This window comes from Loxodonta africana, chromosome 18, assembly GCF_030014295.1.
Source record: "Loxodonta africana isolate mLoxAfr1 chromosome 18, mLoxAfr1.hap2, whole genome shotgun sequence".
Taxonomy (NCBI): domain Eukaryota; kingdom Metazoa; phylum Chordata; class Mammalia; order Proboscidea; family Elephantidae; genus Loxodonta; species Loxodonta africana.
In genome coordinates, this window is record NC_087359.1 from 68,802,393 (window position 1) to 68,815,673 (window position 13,281).

At 55.0% G+C, this 13,281-nt stretch overlaps 2 protein-coding genes across 8 annotated transcripts; one reads left to right on the forward strand and one right to left on the reverse strand.

Annotated features, from left to right (window-relative positions):
* Positions 1–97: 97 nt before the first annotated feature.
* On the forward strand, positions 98–4,498 carry SPAG7 (sperm associated antigen 7). The gene is made up of 7 exons (XM_064271649.1): positions 98–254; positions 2,876–2,943; positions 3,182–3,270; positions 3,409–3,493; positions 3,612–3,701; positions 3,800–3,956; positions 4,078–4,498. The coding sequence occupies exons 1-7, from the start codon at positions 170–172 to the stop codon at positions 4,185–4,187; spliced, it is 684 nt and encodes a 227-aa protein (XP_064127719.1). The 5' UTR covers positions 98–169; the 3' UTR covers positions 4,188–4,498.
* Positions 4,499–5,312: 814 nt separating this feature from the next.
* ENO3 (enolase 3) lies at positions 5,313–12,259 on the reverse strand. 7 transcript variants are annotated; one of them, XM_003416870.4, is made up of 12 exons: positions 11,741–12,259; positions 10,327–10,413; positions 9,755–9,850; positions 9,570–9,628; positions 9,311–9,380; positions 8,786–8,919; positions 6,949–7,171; positions 6,644–6,841; positions 6,244–6,445; positions 5,751–5,859; positions 5,545–5,603; positions 5,313–5,464 (listed from the first exon to the last, which is right to left on the reverse strand). In XM_003416870.4, exons 1-12 carry the CDS (start codon positions 11,757–11,759, stop codon positions 5,395–5,397), a joined length of 1,326 nt encoding a protein of 441 aa, XP_003416918.2. In that variant the 5' UTR covers positions 11,760–12,259; the 3' UTR covers positions 5,313–5,394. The 7 variants fall into 7 exon arrangements, with proteins under 7 accessions (XP_003416918.2, XP_023412117.1, XP_064127715.1 ...); XM_023556349.2 differs by having other exon boundaries at positions 10,327–10,416; XM_064271645.1 differs by having other exon boundaries at positions 11,438–12,259.
* Between the last annotated feature and the right edge of the window lie 1,022 nt (positions 12,260–13,281).

Genomic DNA, 13,281 nt, shown 5'->3' on the forward strand with positions numbered 1-13,281 from the left:
CGCGGGGCGGGAGGCGGGGTCGGCGGCGGCCGCGGCCGCGGCGGGTCTCGGGGCAGCGTCCGACGGGGCGGGGCGGACGCACGGTTTTTCGCCTCCGACGTGTTTCCGGCCTTAAAGGCATTTCGCCCTTCCCTTTAAGACGCACCGCCTCCTCTCAGTCTCTCCCAAGATGGCGGACCTACTGGGCTCCATCCTGAGCTCCATGGAGAAGCCTCCCAGCCTCGGTGACCAGGAGACTCGGCGCAAGGCCCGAGGTGAGGATCCCAAATTCACAGCCGCCTTTCCTCGCCCAGTTCTGAGGACCGCACTCTTCCCCCTTTGGACGCTGTCGCCTCCTCAACCTTGAAAGACCCCTCACAGGCCCCTTCCGAGCCCCCTAGAGTCCCTAAAAGGGCTGCAGACCCGCCCGCTGTTTTTAGCGAGCAAGGATTGGCTACCTGAAGCTTAGCTCCGCCTTCCTGCCGCTTTCTCCTACCCTGGTCTTCCGCAGTCCTTGTTATCAATTAGTCGATGGGCTTGCCCGTCCGCTGTTGCCGTGCTCTGATTGGCTGGGTGCCTCCGACTCCACCCATCCTCTTGTCGGATTGGAGAGGCGTGTTCGACCTCGCCTCGGCTCCACCCACTTCCCGGCCTTCGTTTCTCCGCTCCCAGTCTTTATTTCGATTGGATTCGGGGCATGCCCATTCACGGTCCTTTCACCTTTATTGGTTATCTCGCTTAAAGGCCTACCTATTAACTCTCGTTCGGCCTTTCGTCGACCCACCCGCTCCCAGCACCTCCAATTGGTTGCTGGCTCCTTTTGGTGCCCTTCTGCCCCCTGGCGTCGGTGGCCTTAAATTCCCGAGCTGCTGGCGCGGGTCGTGCTGTTGATTGGAGGGACGGGGATGTCCCGGCCGTCCTATTGGCCGTAGTCCCCCCACCGGGAGACGGCTGCCCGTGTGGGGTGCGGCTCGGCGGGTGGTCTCGGCCGTCCGGGGTTGCTCCCGCTACGCCGAATGAACGAGACTGGTGGAATGACTGCCTTGGGGTGGACCCCAGGTCCCAACACCGCGCGGGCCTTGGCCGAGGCCGAGCCCCGTCCCGGCACCCGGTCCCCGCTCGCCTGAGGCGGGCCCGGGCAGGCAGGGTGCCTTCAGAGTGCTTAAGGGTTGCTTGATATCCAAATATCCCTCATCTACTGAGCTCCTGCTGTGCGCTAGGGGCCAGGAGTACCCTCAAGGAGCCCACAGTCCGGGGCTGAGACTCGCATTGATGAAGCAGTCACCCAGGTTTAATAACCAACTTGATAAATGCTGTGAAAGAGAAGTAATTGTGAGAGCGTCTACCTGGGGGTCCTAACCTAGCCCGCAGTGGTCCAGTGAGCAGTGGTCCAGTGAGCCGGGATCTCAAGAATAGGTAATACAGTGAGGGAGGGAGAAGCAGAGTGTTCCAGGCAGAAGGCTGCAAGGAAGGAGGGGACATAATGGGATCAGGGAACTGAGATTATTTAATGCTAATCGCGACTGTCAAAGCAGGAATCGCTAGCGGCCCCTGACTAGAAAGCCGAAATTCAGAGTTTAGTTACTTGCCTGAGGTAACACAGTAAGTGGCAGAGTTTCAAACCCAGTTGTAACTTTTGAGCCTAAATTCTTATCCATAATCTCATGCCACCTCCACAGGTGGAAAGAGAGAACTCACAAACCAGTTAGAGAAACAGCAGTGGAAGTGAGTTGTGCTAAAGATAAGTGCTCTGGAAGTCAGAGAGGTGAGAGCTTCCGCTGGCCATTCTAGATGGTCGTGACCCAGGACCAGAATGGGATCCCTGCCTTTTGGGAGCTCATGGTCAGGTAGGGGAGACAAAGTTACATTGTGTTAGTTCTCAGCAGGTGCCATAGTGGGTGTCTGAAACATGCTCTCGAAGCCTGGAGGAAGAAGTGAGTGACTGACTCATGGCAGATCTCAGAGTTGGCAAGGGGAGGAGAAGCACTGCATGCAGAAGGAACAACGTGTGCAACGGCATGGAGTGATTAGAAAAATGGAAAGAGCTTCATTGCAGCAGGAGGGATTTAGATTCCACAGAAGTGGGCTTCAAGGAATTTTTTAAAGGTTTAAAAAGGCAGAAGAGAGGAGAGGGGCATTTCAGGCTGAGGAGCAGGAGCGGGAGTGCGAAGAGGCATATGCTCCAAGCTCCAGAGGCAATAAGATCACATGGGGGGAAGGGGGAGACAGGCAGGTGTGGAGGGCCCAGGTACAGGCCCAGGAGTATACTATGGCCCACAGTCCTCCACACAACACCCCTGCTCCGTGAAGTGGAGAGGGTCTGGTGCAGAGACAGGATGTGAGGAAGAGGAGAAGGGTTAGGTAAGATTCTTTTGCAGCTGCATTGGGGACCTACACTCCCGAAGGAGAACGGAGTCAGACTAGCCATTTCAGCTTGATCGTGCCTAATAGAAGTAGGAAGTGGGGGGTTTTACAAAATATAGGAAGTTAAATAATTTCCCTCTTGCTAGGTAGACAATGAGATGAGGCCAGGGGCCTAATGTATTTCCCTCACCTCCCCAAGTTTTCTGTTTCTCTAGCTTTTTGTATGTTGTGGGCATTAAATGAATGTTAATTGGTTTCCCCAGTGAGGTTGGGCAATGGGATTCTAATCTTTGTCATTCCCACTGAACGGTGAACTCCTGAGGAGCAAGGCTGCATCTTAATCATCTTTGTATCCCAGGGCCTAGCACAGTGCCAGGCATATAGTACACATCAGTAAGTGCTTGGTGAATTAACAGTCTTACTGTCCCAGCCTGACATCTCCCAGTGGACACCAGACTTCCTTTGAAGGCTTACAAACTCTCCCCGCTCGTGCTTCCGGCCCTGGCCTCATGCTGCCATTTCTCACCCCCAGAGCAGGCTGCCCGCCTGAAGAAACTACAGGAGCAAGAGAAACAACAGAAAGTGGAGTTTCGTAAAAGGGTGAGAACAATTGAAGAGATCAAAGGCAGCCTTCAGGAAGGACTTCCTTAGAGTTAGAAGGTTGAGGGCTCAGTTTTCTTGAAAATGTTTTGAGAGAGGTGAAGTCTGAAAGCCAGTGGCAGCATGGAGGCTAGGAGAGGTGTGGGGAGGTCTAGAAGGCCTACTGGCCCTGTAGGGGGAGAGGGGTGTTGGGTGGAGCCATCATCTTATATCTTCTTTTCTTTTCTCCCCTCCCAAGATGGAGAAGGAGGTGTCAGATTTCATCCAAGACAGTGGGCAAATCAAGAAAAAGTTTCAGCCAATGAACAAGATAGAGAGGAGCATACTGTGGGTATCTCTGGGCTGGGGGAGGCAGGACATGGTGGTGAGGGTGGCTTGAAAGGGCCAGCAGGGGAATCTTTGAGAGGAGGACACTAGAACCCCCTTGGCTCAATGGCTTCTGTCTTGTCTGCCCTTCCTTTCTAGACACGATGTGGTAGAAGTGGCTGGCTTGACATCTTTCTCCTTCGGAGAAGATGATGAGTGTCGTTATGTTATGATCTTCAAAAAGGTGAAAGGCCAGAGATCTTTCCCCTCCCCTCTCCCCGTTTTAGCTTGTACTCCTTGGGGGAGGGGAATGAGAGAAAACATTTCTATGGAACTCGCCCCGTTACCTCCTTCTTCCTCAGGAGTTTGCACCTTCAGATGAAGAACTGGAGTCCTACCGTCGTGGAGAAGAGTGGGACCCCCAGAAAGCTGAGGAGAAACGGAAGCTAAAGGTGAGCTATGCGGGCTGTCCCTCGAGACTTGCAGCCTACCACTTGCGAGGGGCTGGGGCCAGGCCCTGCACCTTGCTGCCCTACCTCTGCACTCCTAGGAGCTGGCCCAGCAGCAGGAGGAGGAGGCAGCCCAGCAGGGACCTGTGGTGGTGAGCCCCGCCAGTGACTACAAGGACAAGTATAGCCACCTCATCGGCAAGGGGGCAGCCAAGGATGCGGCCCACATGCTACAGGCCAACAAGACCTATGGCTGTGGTGAGGCCACAGCGGCGCCCAGGGAGGGCTGGGAGAAGAGCACAGGATGTGGGGAGAGAGAAGTGGAGGCCAAGGCACAGAGCCCCTAAGCCCTCCCCAGCCTCCTCTTCTCTGTCCCCAGTGCCTGTGGCCAACAAGAGGGACACACGCTCCATTGAAGAGGCCATGAATGAGATCCGAGCCAAGAAGCGTCTACGGCAGAGTGGAGAAGAGTTGCCACCTACCTCCTAGGCACCCCAGCTCCTTTTGGCCCCCGGGGCAGGGGAGGGGGAGACAAGGCTGCTGCTATGAAACCCATCCTGGAGCCCCCTCCGAACCACCTCCCTCCAGCTATCACTCGGGCTGGGACAGCAGGTGTTTGATGCGTCACTGCTGGAGCCTGGATACGTATGTGGGGTGTGTGTGTGTGTGTGTGCACGTGTGTGTGTGCGCGCGCGAGAGTGTGAATGCACAGGTGGGTATTTAATCTGTATTATTCTCCATTCTCCTTGGAGTTTTCCTCATGGGGTTAGTTCACATTCAATAAACACTGTCTGACCCAACATCCTGGTTTATTTGTGCAGACAAAGGTGGGTCTAGAGCCACTGGCAGAGGGAAGGGGAATCATTTTAGGTCAAACAGCATAAAATTGCTGTTTTTGTAGATCAGAGATGGCCAAACATTGGTTTTATAAAATTGAGCATTTTAAGAGCACAGTCCCTAGAGCCAAATGGCCTGGCTGGGGTGCTGGCTCTGCTACTTCCTGGCTCTGTTACCATAAGTTATTCAGCCTTTTTTTGCCTGTTTCCTCACCCATAAAATGGGGATAATGGTTGTACCCAACTGATGGAGTTTCAAAGGTAACACAGGTCACATATATCGAGCAGTTATAATTGTTCCAGACCTTGGGAAGCTCCATAGCCGTGTAGCTGCTGTTGTCGGTGTTACCGTCATCCTCACCAAGCACTCACTCTTCCCTGTACGCCTCCACACAGCGCTCTGCAGACCACTCAACTTATGGGCAGATCTGATCCAGCTTTTCTCAGCGTGTGCAGACCCTCAGTTCCCCACCCCTCGTGGTGTCCAGACCCTCCCCACCCTGCTCCCCTTCTCCTGGAGCAGGCTCTGTGTACCCTCAGTGCCTCTTCTGCATCATTCACGTGTGGGACCTGCTTCCCCCAACCTCCCCTCAAAATTTCAACTTCTCTGTCATTCTAGATCCAGCCCAACTTCCTCTCTGACCAAGACCTCTTCTTCCCTGTTCCAGGAAGTTACACATCTGTTCTCTGCCTCCCCTTCCTGCCCCCACCTCTTCACCTCCCATCTTACCAGCCCAGACACCAACACCTCTCCCTGCCACAAAGAAGCAACGCTCGCTTGGTTGGCAGCAGTGTTTATTTCAGGGGGAAATACTCCAAGACCTGTGTCTGTCCGGTGGGGGCCTGGCGTCTCCAGCTTCTCACTTGGCCTTTGGGTTACGGAACTTGCGTCCAGCAAAGATAGCCTTGTTCCCAAGAGCTTCTTCGATCCTGAAAGGCAGACAAAGTCAGAGCTGCTGCCTCCCAGCCCAACGGCCCTCCGCTCCCCAGGCCCACTGGACCCACAGTACCTCATAAGCTGGTTGTACTTGGCCAGACGTTCTGAGCGGCAGGGGGCACCCGTCTTGATCTGAGGAGTGAAGAGAAATTCAGAGGGTGAGGTGTGGCTGCAGAGGAGGGGCTGAGCCTGGCCCTGGGGGAGCAGCCTGTGGTGGTATTCAACTGAGGGCCAAGGTCCCCAGGAAAACTAGACATTCAGCAGAGGAGCCACAAGTACCTGTCCTGTGCAAAGCCCCACCACGAGGTCAGCAATGAACGTGTCTTCAGTCTCCCCGGAGCGGTGGCTCACCATCACCCCCCAGCCGTTAGACTGAGCCAGTTTGCAGCTGGGTAGAGAGGGGACTTGATAAGGCCTGAGGAGACCTCCTCAGGCTAGTGCTGTTTTAAGTAGTGCTGCCTAATAGGGCAGTGGGCACTTAGAGAGGAAGGCAGTGACTCTGAGTTCTTTGGAAAGTAGGAGGGAAGGGGAGATTCCAGATCTTGAATTTGAGCTCCTGAGATGCTGGAGGGAAGAATGGCAGAATTTGGGAGAGAGGAATGGCATGGGGTGGGGGCATGGTCCATAGCAGGGTCACAATAGCAGGTCAGGTGGGTGTGGGTGGGTCAGGTCCTGGGGAAAAGGTAGACTTGGAATTACTAGGCAAGGTTTTAGCTGGAGTGGTTGGGACAAAGGGAGGCTATGGTGAACCCCAGGGCCAGGAGAGACTCACGCCTGAATGGACTCAGTCACTGAGCCAATCTGGTTGACCTTCAACAACAGGCAGTTACAGGCCTTCTTCTCAACAGCCTGGGCAATTCTCTTGGGGTTGGTGACTGTGAGGTCATCCCCCACGATCTGGATGTTGACCCCCGCAAGGAATGAGGTCCAGGTGGCCCAGTCGTCCTGGTCAAAGGGGTCCTCAATGGAGACCACTGGTGGGAGTGGAGGGCAGAGTCAGGGCATTAGAGGTAAGAAGGGGCCTCACGGAGGGGTGACAGATCAGAAGGCTTTGGGTAGAGACTGATGGGGCAAAGGATTGGAAGGACCTGACTAGGTGGCAGTGGAGGGCAGTGAGGTCAGTGTGTTAGGCAGTTGCTGGGGACTTGGGAAGGAGCAATGGGAGGTCTCACCAGGATAGTTCTTGATGAAGCTCTTGTACAGCTCCCCCAGCTTCTCCCCAGTAATATGCCGTGCGGGGTCATCGGGCGACTTGAAGTCAAGATCATACTTTCCATTGCGATAGAACTCCGAAGCCGCCACATCCATGCCAATCACCACCTTGTCTGGGTATCCAGCTGCCTGGATGGCTGTCTTCAGGAGCTCCAGGGCTGGGAGAGGAGCAAGAGAGGACCTGAGGCTCCAGTGGCCCCATCTCTGCACCCTTCCTCTTGGTGGAAACGCAGGAGTTTCACCCCCGCTCCCAGTGAGCACTGACCCTCATTGTTCTCCAGGATGTTGGGTGCGAAGCCACCCTCGTCACCCACATTGGTGGCATCCTTCCCATACTTGGCCTTGATGACGCCCTTGAGGTGGTGGTAGACCTCTGCACCAATGCGCATGGCTTCCTTGAAGGAGCTGGCTCCCACGGGCAGAATCATGAACTCCTGCATGGCTAGCTTGTTTCCAGCATGGGAGCCCCCATTGATCACATTGAAGGCCTGGGAGGGGGACAGGGTATTCAGACCTGGGCCGGGGCAGCACGAGGGATCAAGAAGGGCTGGGGGTTGGAGGTGGAATCCTGGCTTCCCTACTTACAGCTGAGGGGCCTAGGGTGAATAATTTTACTACTCAGGGCTTCTTTCATTTCTATAAAGTGGGCATAACATCTACTTTCGTGCAGGATCTTTTGCTGAAAATTAAAAAAATCAAATGTAAAGTACATAGCATATATTTGGTATATGATAATGATGATGTTGATAACGATAATAACTAACACTTACATAACACTTACTATGTGCCAGGTAATGTCCCTGGTGGTACAAATGATTGGTGCTCAGCTGCTAACTGAAAGGTTAGCAGTTCGAATCCACCTAGAAGTGCAGTGGAAGAAAGGCCTGGCAACCTACTTCCATCAGCTTACAGCCATTGAAAAGCCTATAAAGTACAGTTCTATACAGAAGCATGTGGAGTCGACATGAGTCTGAATCCTCTCAATGGCAATGGGTTTGGTTTTTGGTTTTTTTTTTTTTTTACTGTGCCAGGCACTGCTCTAAGTACTTTATATATACTGTATTAGCTCATTTCATTCACAGAACAACTGTATTAACTAGGTACTAAAAAAATTTTTTTTTTTTTTTTGGTCCCCAGAGCCTTGGTGGTGTAATGATTAAGAGCTCCTCTGTTAACCAAAAGGTCGGCAATTCAAATCCACCAGCTGCTTCTCGGAAACCCTAGGGGGCAGTTCTGCTGTGTCTGGAATCAACTCGAGGGCAACAGGTTTGGTTTGGTTGTTTTATTATTACCTCCTTTTCTATAAATGAAGAAACTGAGGCATATAGAGATTAAATAACTTGCCCAAGATCACACAACTAGAGAACAGGAAGAACCAGGATTTGAACCACAGCAGTTTGTCCCCAGAGTCTGTGCTCTTATACAATCTGTCTAGTAAGTAACACAATAAATGGTAACATAATCTTTGAGATTAAATTCAAAGGGTTTCCATAAAGAGGGAATTTGGCTCAATAAGGTTTAAAGACTCGAGGGCACTGGGGTTTTTAAGGTTTAAAGAAGATACCAAGAAATGCCAAGATCCTTGTCACGAAAAAGCTCTCGATCTGATCTGGGGGGGTGGGTGCAGGCTGGAGTTAGAGGGTGGAGTTTTTGCCTAGGATTGGAATGTGAAGGAACGGGCTACATAGCACGGGAAGGAAGCTCAGGGAGTCTTAAGGGAAGATTTGGATTATGGGAGAGAGAGGAGGGGCCGAACCGCAGTTTGAGAGGTTCGATTTCAGGAAATGGCTTCTTTGGAGCTGGTTCTGGAAGGTGGATTTTCCAGGGGCGGCTTATGCACCAGAAGGAGCCCTGGTGGAGCAGTAGTTAAAGAGCTTGGCTACTAACCAAAAGGTCAGTGGTTTGAATCCACCAGCCGCTCCTCGGGAGAAAAATGTGGCAGTCTGCTTCCATAAAGATTACAGCCTTGGAAACCCTGTGGAGCAGTTCTACTCTATCCTGTAGGGTCACTATGAGTCGGAATCAACTTGATGGCAGTAGGTTTGGTTTTGGTTTTGGTTTTTGCACCCCGAGCTGGGATGTAGCAGGGCAACTGCACTCACAGGCACTGGGAGAATGAGGTCTGGGTTCCCAGCGAGGTCTGCGATGTGGCGGTAGAGCGGAACCCCCTTCTCGGCAGCTCCAGCCTTGCACACCGCCAGGGACACACCCAGGATGGCATTGGCCCCAAACTTGGCTGGAAGGAGGCAAGTGGGAAGAAAGGATGAGAGCTTCTCTCCCAGGGTATGGGGTCATCTCTTCGAACACCCTCTTTGGTCACCCTGGGAAGAATCCAGAGCCCCAAACCACTGGGCATTCAGAGCTTGCCAAGTGATCTCTCTTATGCACCTGGAGCTCTGGGATACCCCACCCCAGGGGTATGTGTCAGCTTCATGTCTGCATCCAAAGCCTAGCCCAGGCCTGGCAGACAGCAGGCATCAGGAAATGCCTGTGGAACGAATACAAACCCATCCAGCTCTGATGTGCCCCTAAAAGTGGGACACAAAATTAACCAGGCCTCTGCCCCTGGGGTTTCTCCCACCCCCAACCTGCACCCTTTCCTCCTTCATCCCTCCCCCTTCACTCACACTTATTCTCGGTCCCATCCAGCTCAATCATAAATTTGTCAACTTTTTCTTGATCCACAACACTTAGTTTCTGAAAGAGCAGGTTTGAGGCGGGAGAGCAGGGGTCAGATTTCTCAGGAGTCAGGGCATGTGCAGGAGGAAGGATTGAAGGTGTTTGGGGGAGAGGGGATGGGTTTGGTACTTCCCAGAAATGGGCTGTCTGGGGTGAGCACAACAGGGGTGCAGGGAGGAGGGCGGGGGAGCGGGCCCCTTCACTTGCCTTTTCCAGCAGAGCAGGGCCTAGAGTCTTGTTAATGTGTTCCACAGCCTTCAGGACCCCTAGAAAACCCAGGGAGGGGGTTCAGAAGAGCTCTGATCTCCTAGTCAGGTCTCTTCCTGTGTAACCCAGCTCCTCAAGAGCTTCAGTTCCCATCCTCTACCCCTCCTGCATTGGCCTTGCCTCACCTTTCCCCAGGTAGCGTGATTTGTCTCCATCTCTTAGTTCCAGAGCTTCATAGATCCCCGTGGAAGCTCCACTGGGCACAGCTGCTCGGAATCGGCCTGGACAAAAAAAAATCAAACCTGTTTGCTGTCGAGTCAATTCCAAGTCATAGCAACTCTGTGGGACAGAGTAGAACTGCCCCATAGGGTTTCCAAGGCTGTAATCTTTATGGAAGCACACTGCCACATCTTTCTCTCACAGAGCAGCTGGTGGGTGTGAACCAACAAGCTTTTGGTTAGCAGCTGAGTGCTTAACCACTGCACCACCAGAGCTCCTTAATCAGCCTGGGACAGGAGGAATTGGAAGATCACAAAGAGTCCCCGCCCATACCCTAAGAACGGAGGTCTCCTTCCTGAGCCAGAGCGAGAGGCTTCTGCTTCTCCTAGCTCCGAAACCAGTTGGAAGAGAAGGGCCTGGGGAGGAATCTGGTGTAGGCTACCCAGAGAAAGGAGAGGATGTGGCACAGAACTGTGGGACAAAGGCCAAATAGGGCTGGGGTCTCCCAAAGCAAACTGATCCAGTGGGCCTGTGTTACCCTTGGCTGTGTGCAGGTCCACCTCTACCGTGGGGTTGCCCCTGGAGTCCAGGATTTCCCGGGCAAAGATTTTCTGCATGGCCATGGCTGCTGGACAAGAGGTGGGAGTGAGTGTGGACAGTTGATCCCTCAAGGAACCAGAAATCCCTTGCCCTTTAAGAGTCTTCCCCACCCCAAGAAGGCAGGTGCTGGAGCTAAAAATATCCCACAAAAAGGTCACAGACCAAAGAGGGAGGAGTAGCCCCCTCCCCCACTCAGAGCCTTTCCTATTGCACTCCCATCCTAAGATAGTGAAAGACCTAACTAGGAGGTTAGAACCCATCTTAACCCCCTCCCCGACTTTTCTAGGGGTCCTCTCCTTTGTAACTCCTTGGATTCTACCAGTCCAGTCCGCGAACCTCCGTTTCCCCCAGACCTACACTTAGGCCTTCTCCTTCCACTTATTCCAGTCAAGCAATCTATTTTCCATGGCCTCCTAGCCCTCAAATCTTCTCCAGCTATTCAGGCTGTCCTTTTTCTGCTCTCCAATCTTGTCCAAATCCTCACGGAACCCCAAACTCCCCAAATGGCTCCAGCTCTATCTATCCTCCCTACCCACCCCTGCCTGCCTCTCCTCCCAGCCTTGTTTCCCTGTGTCTTTGAGTGCTCCCAGAGCGTGTCCCATCCTGCTTCCTCCAGCCCCTCTAGTCTTTCTCAAGTTTCCCCAGTCCCAGGTGGAAAGAAATCAGAAATGTCCCGCACTTTCTTCAAGCCAGCACTACCCTCACCCTTTACCATCCCCAGCCCCTGGGGCTGGAAAATTCACCAGACCTGGGATGTCTTCGCTGGGGGCTTGGGGTGAGCTTCGAGTCTACGTGGCAGCCGGGACAGTGTCAGTTCACCCCCTCTCAGGCTGGGCATTTATCCCCGATCCACCTCAGTCCCTGCCAGCCCCGCCTCTCTCTCTCCCCATCACCCCCCCTCCCCTCGCCACACCAGGCTGGCAGCCAAGTGCCCACTGCAGCCTAAAGTATGAAGCCATTGGCCCTGGGAACTGCCCCCCTCCCAAAGGTCAGCGATGCCCCCCATTTTCCCTGCCCCCCCCCCATAAAAGTCCTTCTATTAATTCTACCTCTTGGGAGGTGCAGGAAAGGAGCTTCAGATCGAGGGAGTCTCACCCTCCTCAAACGTATAAGTCCCCTTTTGCAAAGGTTAAAGAGGAACTAGTGCCCTTTAGGAAAGGCCAGGTGTAACCCGAGCCTGCGGGGCTGGGGAGGGGGCCTGGAAGAGGGGCTGCTGGATTGACATCCACACATGCTCAGCTCACTTGGCGGCGCGGGGCTGCTTCGGCCCTCAAGTGGAGCAAGGGGGTGGGGCTCTGGGCAAGCTCTCGGTCGTAAAGTGAACCCTCACCCAGGAGGCGAGAGGGTCTCACCTTTTAGGGTCCTCCTCATAACAGCCACTCTCGGCTCCACCCCACCGGACCCAGTGCCGGCCAGCAAAGGGGCGAGGAGAGGGCAGGGCGATGAATTTAGATGGGCCCTCAGAGCTGGCGCCGCGCCCGACTGATAGCGCTAGGACAGCACTTAACGCTCCATCGTGGGGACTGTCGGTCAGGAGCTCTCTTCCCCACCGACCGCCAGCGCTTCAGGGATGATGGATCCCATCAAAGGATGATGTTGAGTCAGGAGTGAAAAAAATGAATGGACGGGAGCGCCGGAACGCCTGTGGCTAGTCGGGCGATCAGCCCGTAGCGTCCTAGGGAAGCGGGTCCCTGCACTCGGCCACGCTTTCCGCTTTGGCGGGTCTGGGTGGATTGGGGTCGCCCCGAGTTCTGTCTGCAGCCCCAGCCGGGAAACGGAGGGACGCCGAGGCTCGAGCGGGCGAAGCACTGGGCTCCCGGCTCGGAGATCTCTCTCGCCGGCGGCCTCCCCCAGCTCTGCTCCCGGCCCGCCTGCCCCGCGGCGTCTGCGCTCCCAGGCCCCACTCCAGGATCCCTGCCCCCCAGTCTCCCATCCCGTCTCTCCCCCTTAACTTCGGCCGCTCCCTCCCGGGATTTTTCCACCCCCGGGTAAGGGGCACGGCGGGCCAGAGGTCAGGAGATGGCGGGCGGGGAGCACCGCCACGTGCCCGAGGGCGGCTCCTCCCGAGCTGGCCAGTGACTCAGCCGCGGCGGCTGTCGAGGAACAGGGGCTCGGGAGGCGTCGGGTGCGGGTCGGGGGTGCCCGTGAGGGAGCCGCTGCCGGCTCCCGAGGACGATGGAGACACCTAGCCCCTTCCCGCCCGGGAGGCGCAGCGTGAGCCCGGGGTCCCGCTCCCGAGGGACCGGAAGCAGCCCAGCCCTTCGGCGGCGACGGGGCAGGACCGGGACCGATTTTACCCAAGCAAAGGGACCCCCTTCCCGGTTGGCGACGAGCGAACTAATCACGCACAGTTTCACAGCTTAAATTTTACTGAAGGAAAATTAAAAAAAAAAAAACCCAAAGCAAACGTGTCCAAAATACAAGGGACTTTCCCCTTCTTGAGAAAGTTTCCAGTCTGGGTACTTCTTGGTATTCTTCCGCCTTAAATAGTCCCGCCCGTCTCGCCCTGCGGGCGCCCGCGTTCAGTGACCTCTGTAGAGACGGGCCAAGGTGCAAGGCCGGCGGCCCACGGCGGGGGTAGGGCGTGGGCGAGGCCCTGGGCTGCCGCTGATCTCACAAAAGGACTATCCCCTGTAAGGAGGGGGAGCTCGAGTGAGCCCAACTTGGGTGCCCCCGGTGGTGCCTTCAGCTCTGAAAACGGCCGGGGTGTTTTGTCCACCTCCCCTTCGCTCCCTCACTTCTTAAATCAAGACTGTAGAGACGACAGCGCGCGCACCCTCGCCCCTTCCGCCAGGCGGGAGACACGTCCCCGACCCGCCTTCCTTTGCGAGAGAGTCCAAATCGCTCCGGCAAGTCGCGCCTCAGCGCGCGCCCGGGAAGCCGGCTGCCGGCC

Excerpts from the sequence above, each read along its gene's own strand:
- ENO3 (XM_023556348.2), bottom strand. The coding sequence starts at position 10,648 with ATGGGTTCTAACCTCCTAGTTAGGTCTTTCACTATCTTAGGATGGGAG. Across the intron at positions 9,851-10,326 it reads GGACCTGCACACAGCCAAGG|GCCGATTCCGAGCAGCTGTG; the intron begins GTAACACAGGCC and ends TTTTTTGTCCAG. Across the intron at positions 5,604-5,750 it reads TGGGGCTTTGCACAGGACAG|ATCAAGACGGGTGCCCCCTG; the intron begins GTACTTGTGGCT and ends TTCACTCCTCAG.
- SPAG7 (XM_064271649.1), top strand. The coding sequence starts at position 170 with ATGGCGGACCTACTGGGCTCCATCCTGAGCTCCATGGAGAAGCCTCCC. Across the intron at positions 3,702-3,799 it reads AGGAGAAACGGAAGCTAAAG|GAGCTGGCCCAGCAGCAGGA; the intron begins GTGAGCTATGCG and ends CTGCACTCCTAG. Across the intron at positions 3,957-4,077 it reads CAACAAGACCTATGGCTGTG|TGCCTGTGGCCAACAAGAGG; the intron begins GTGAGGCCACAG and ends CTCTGTCCCCAG.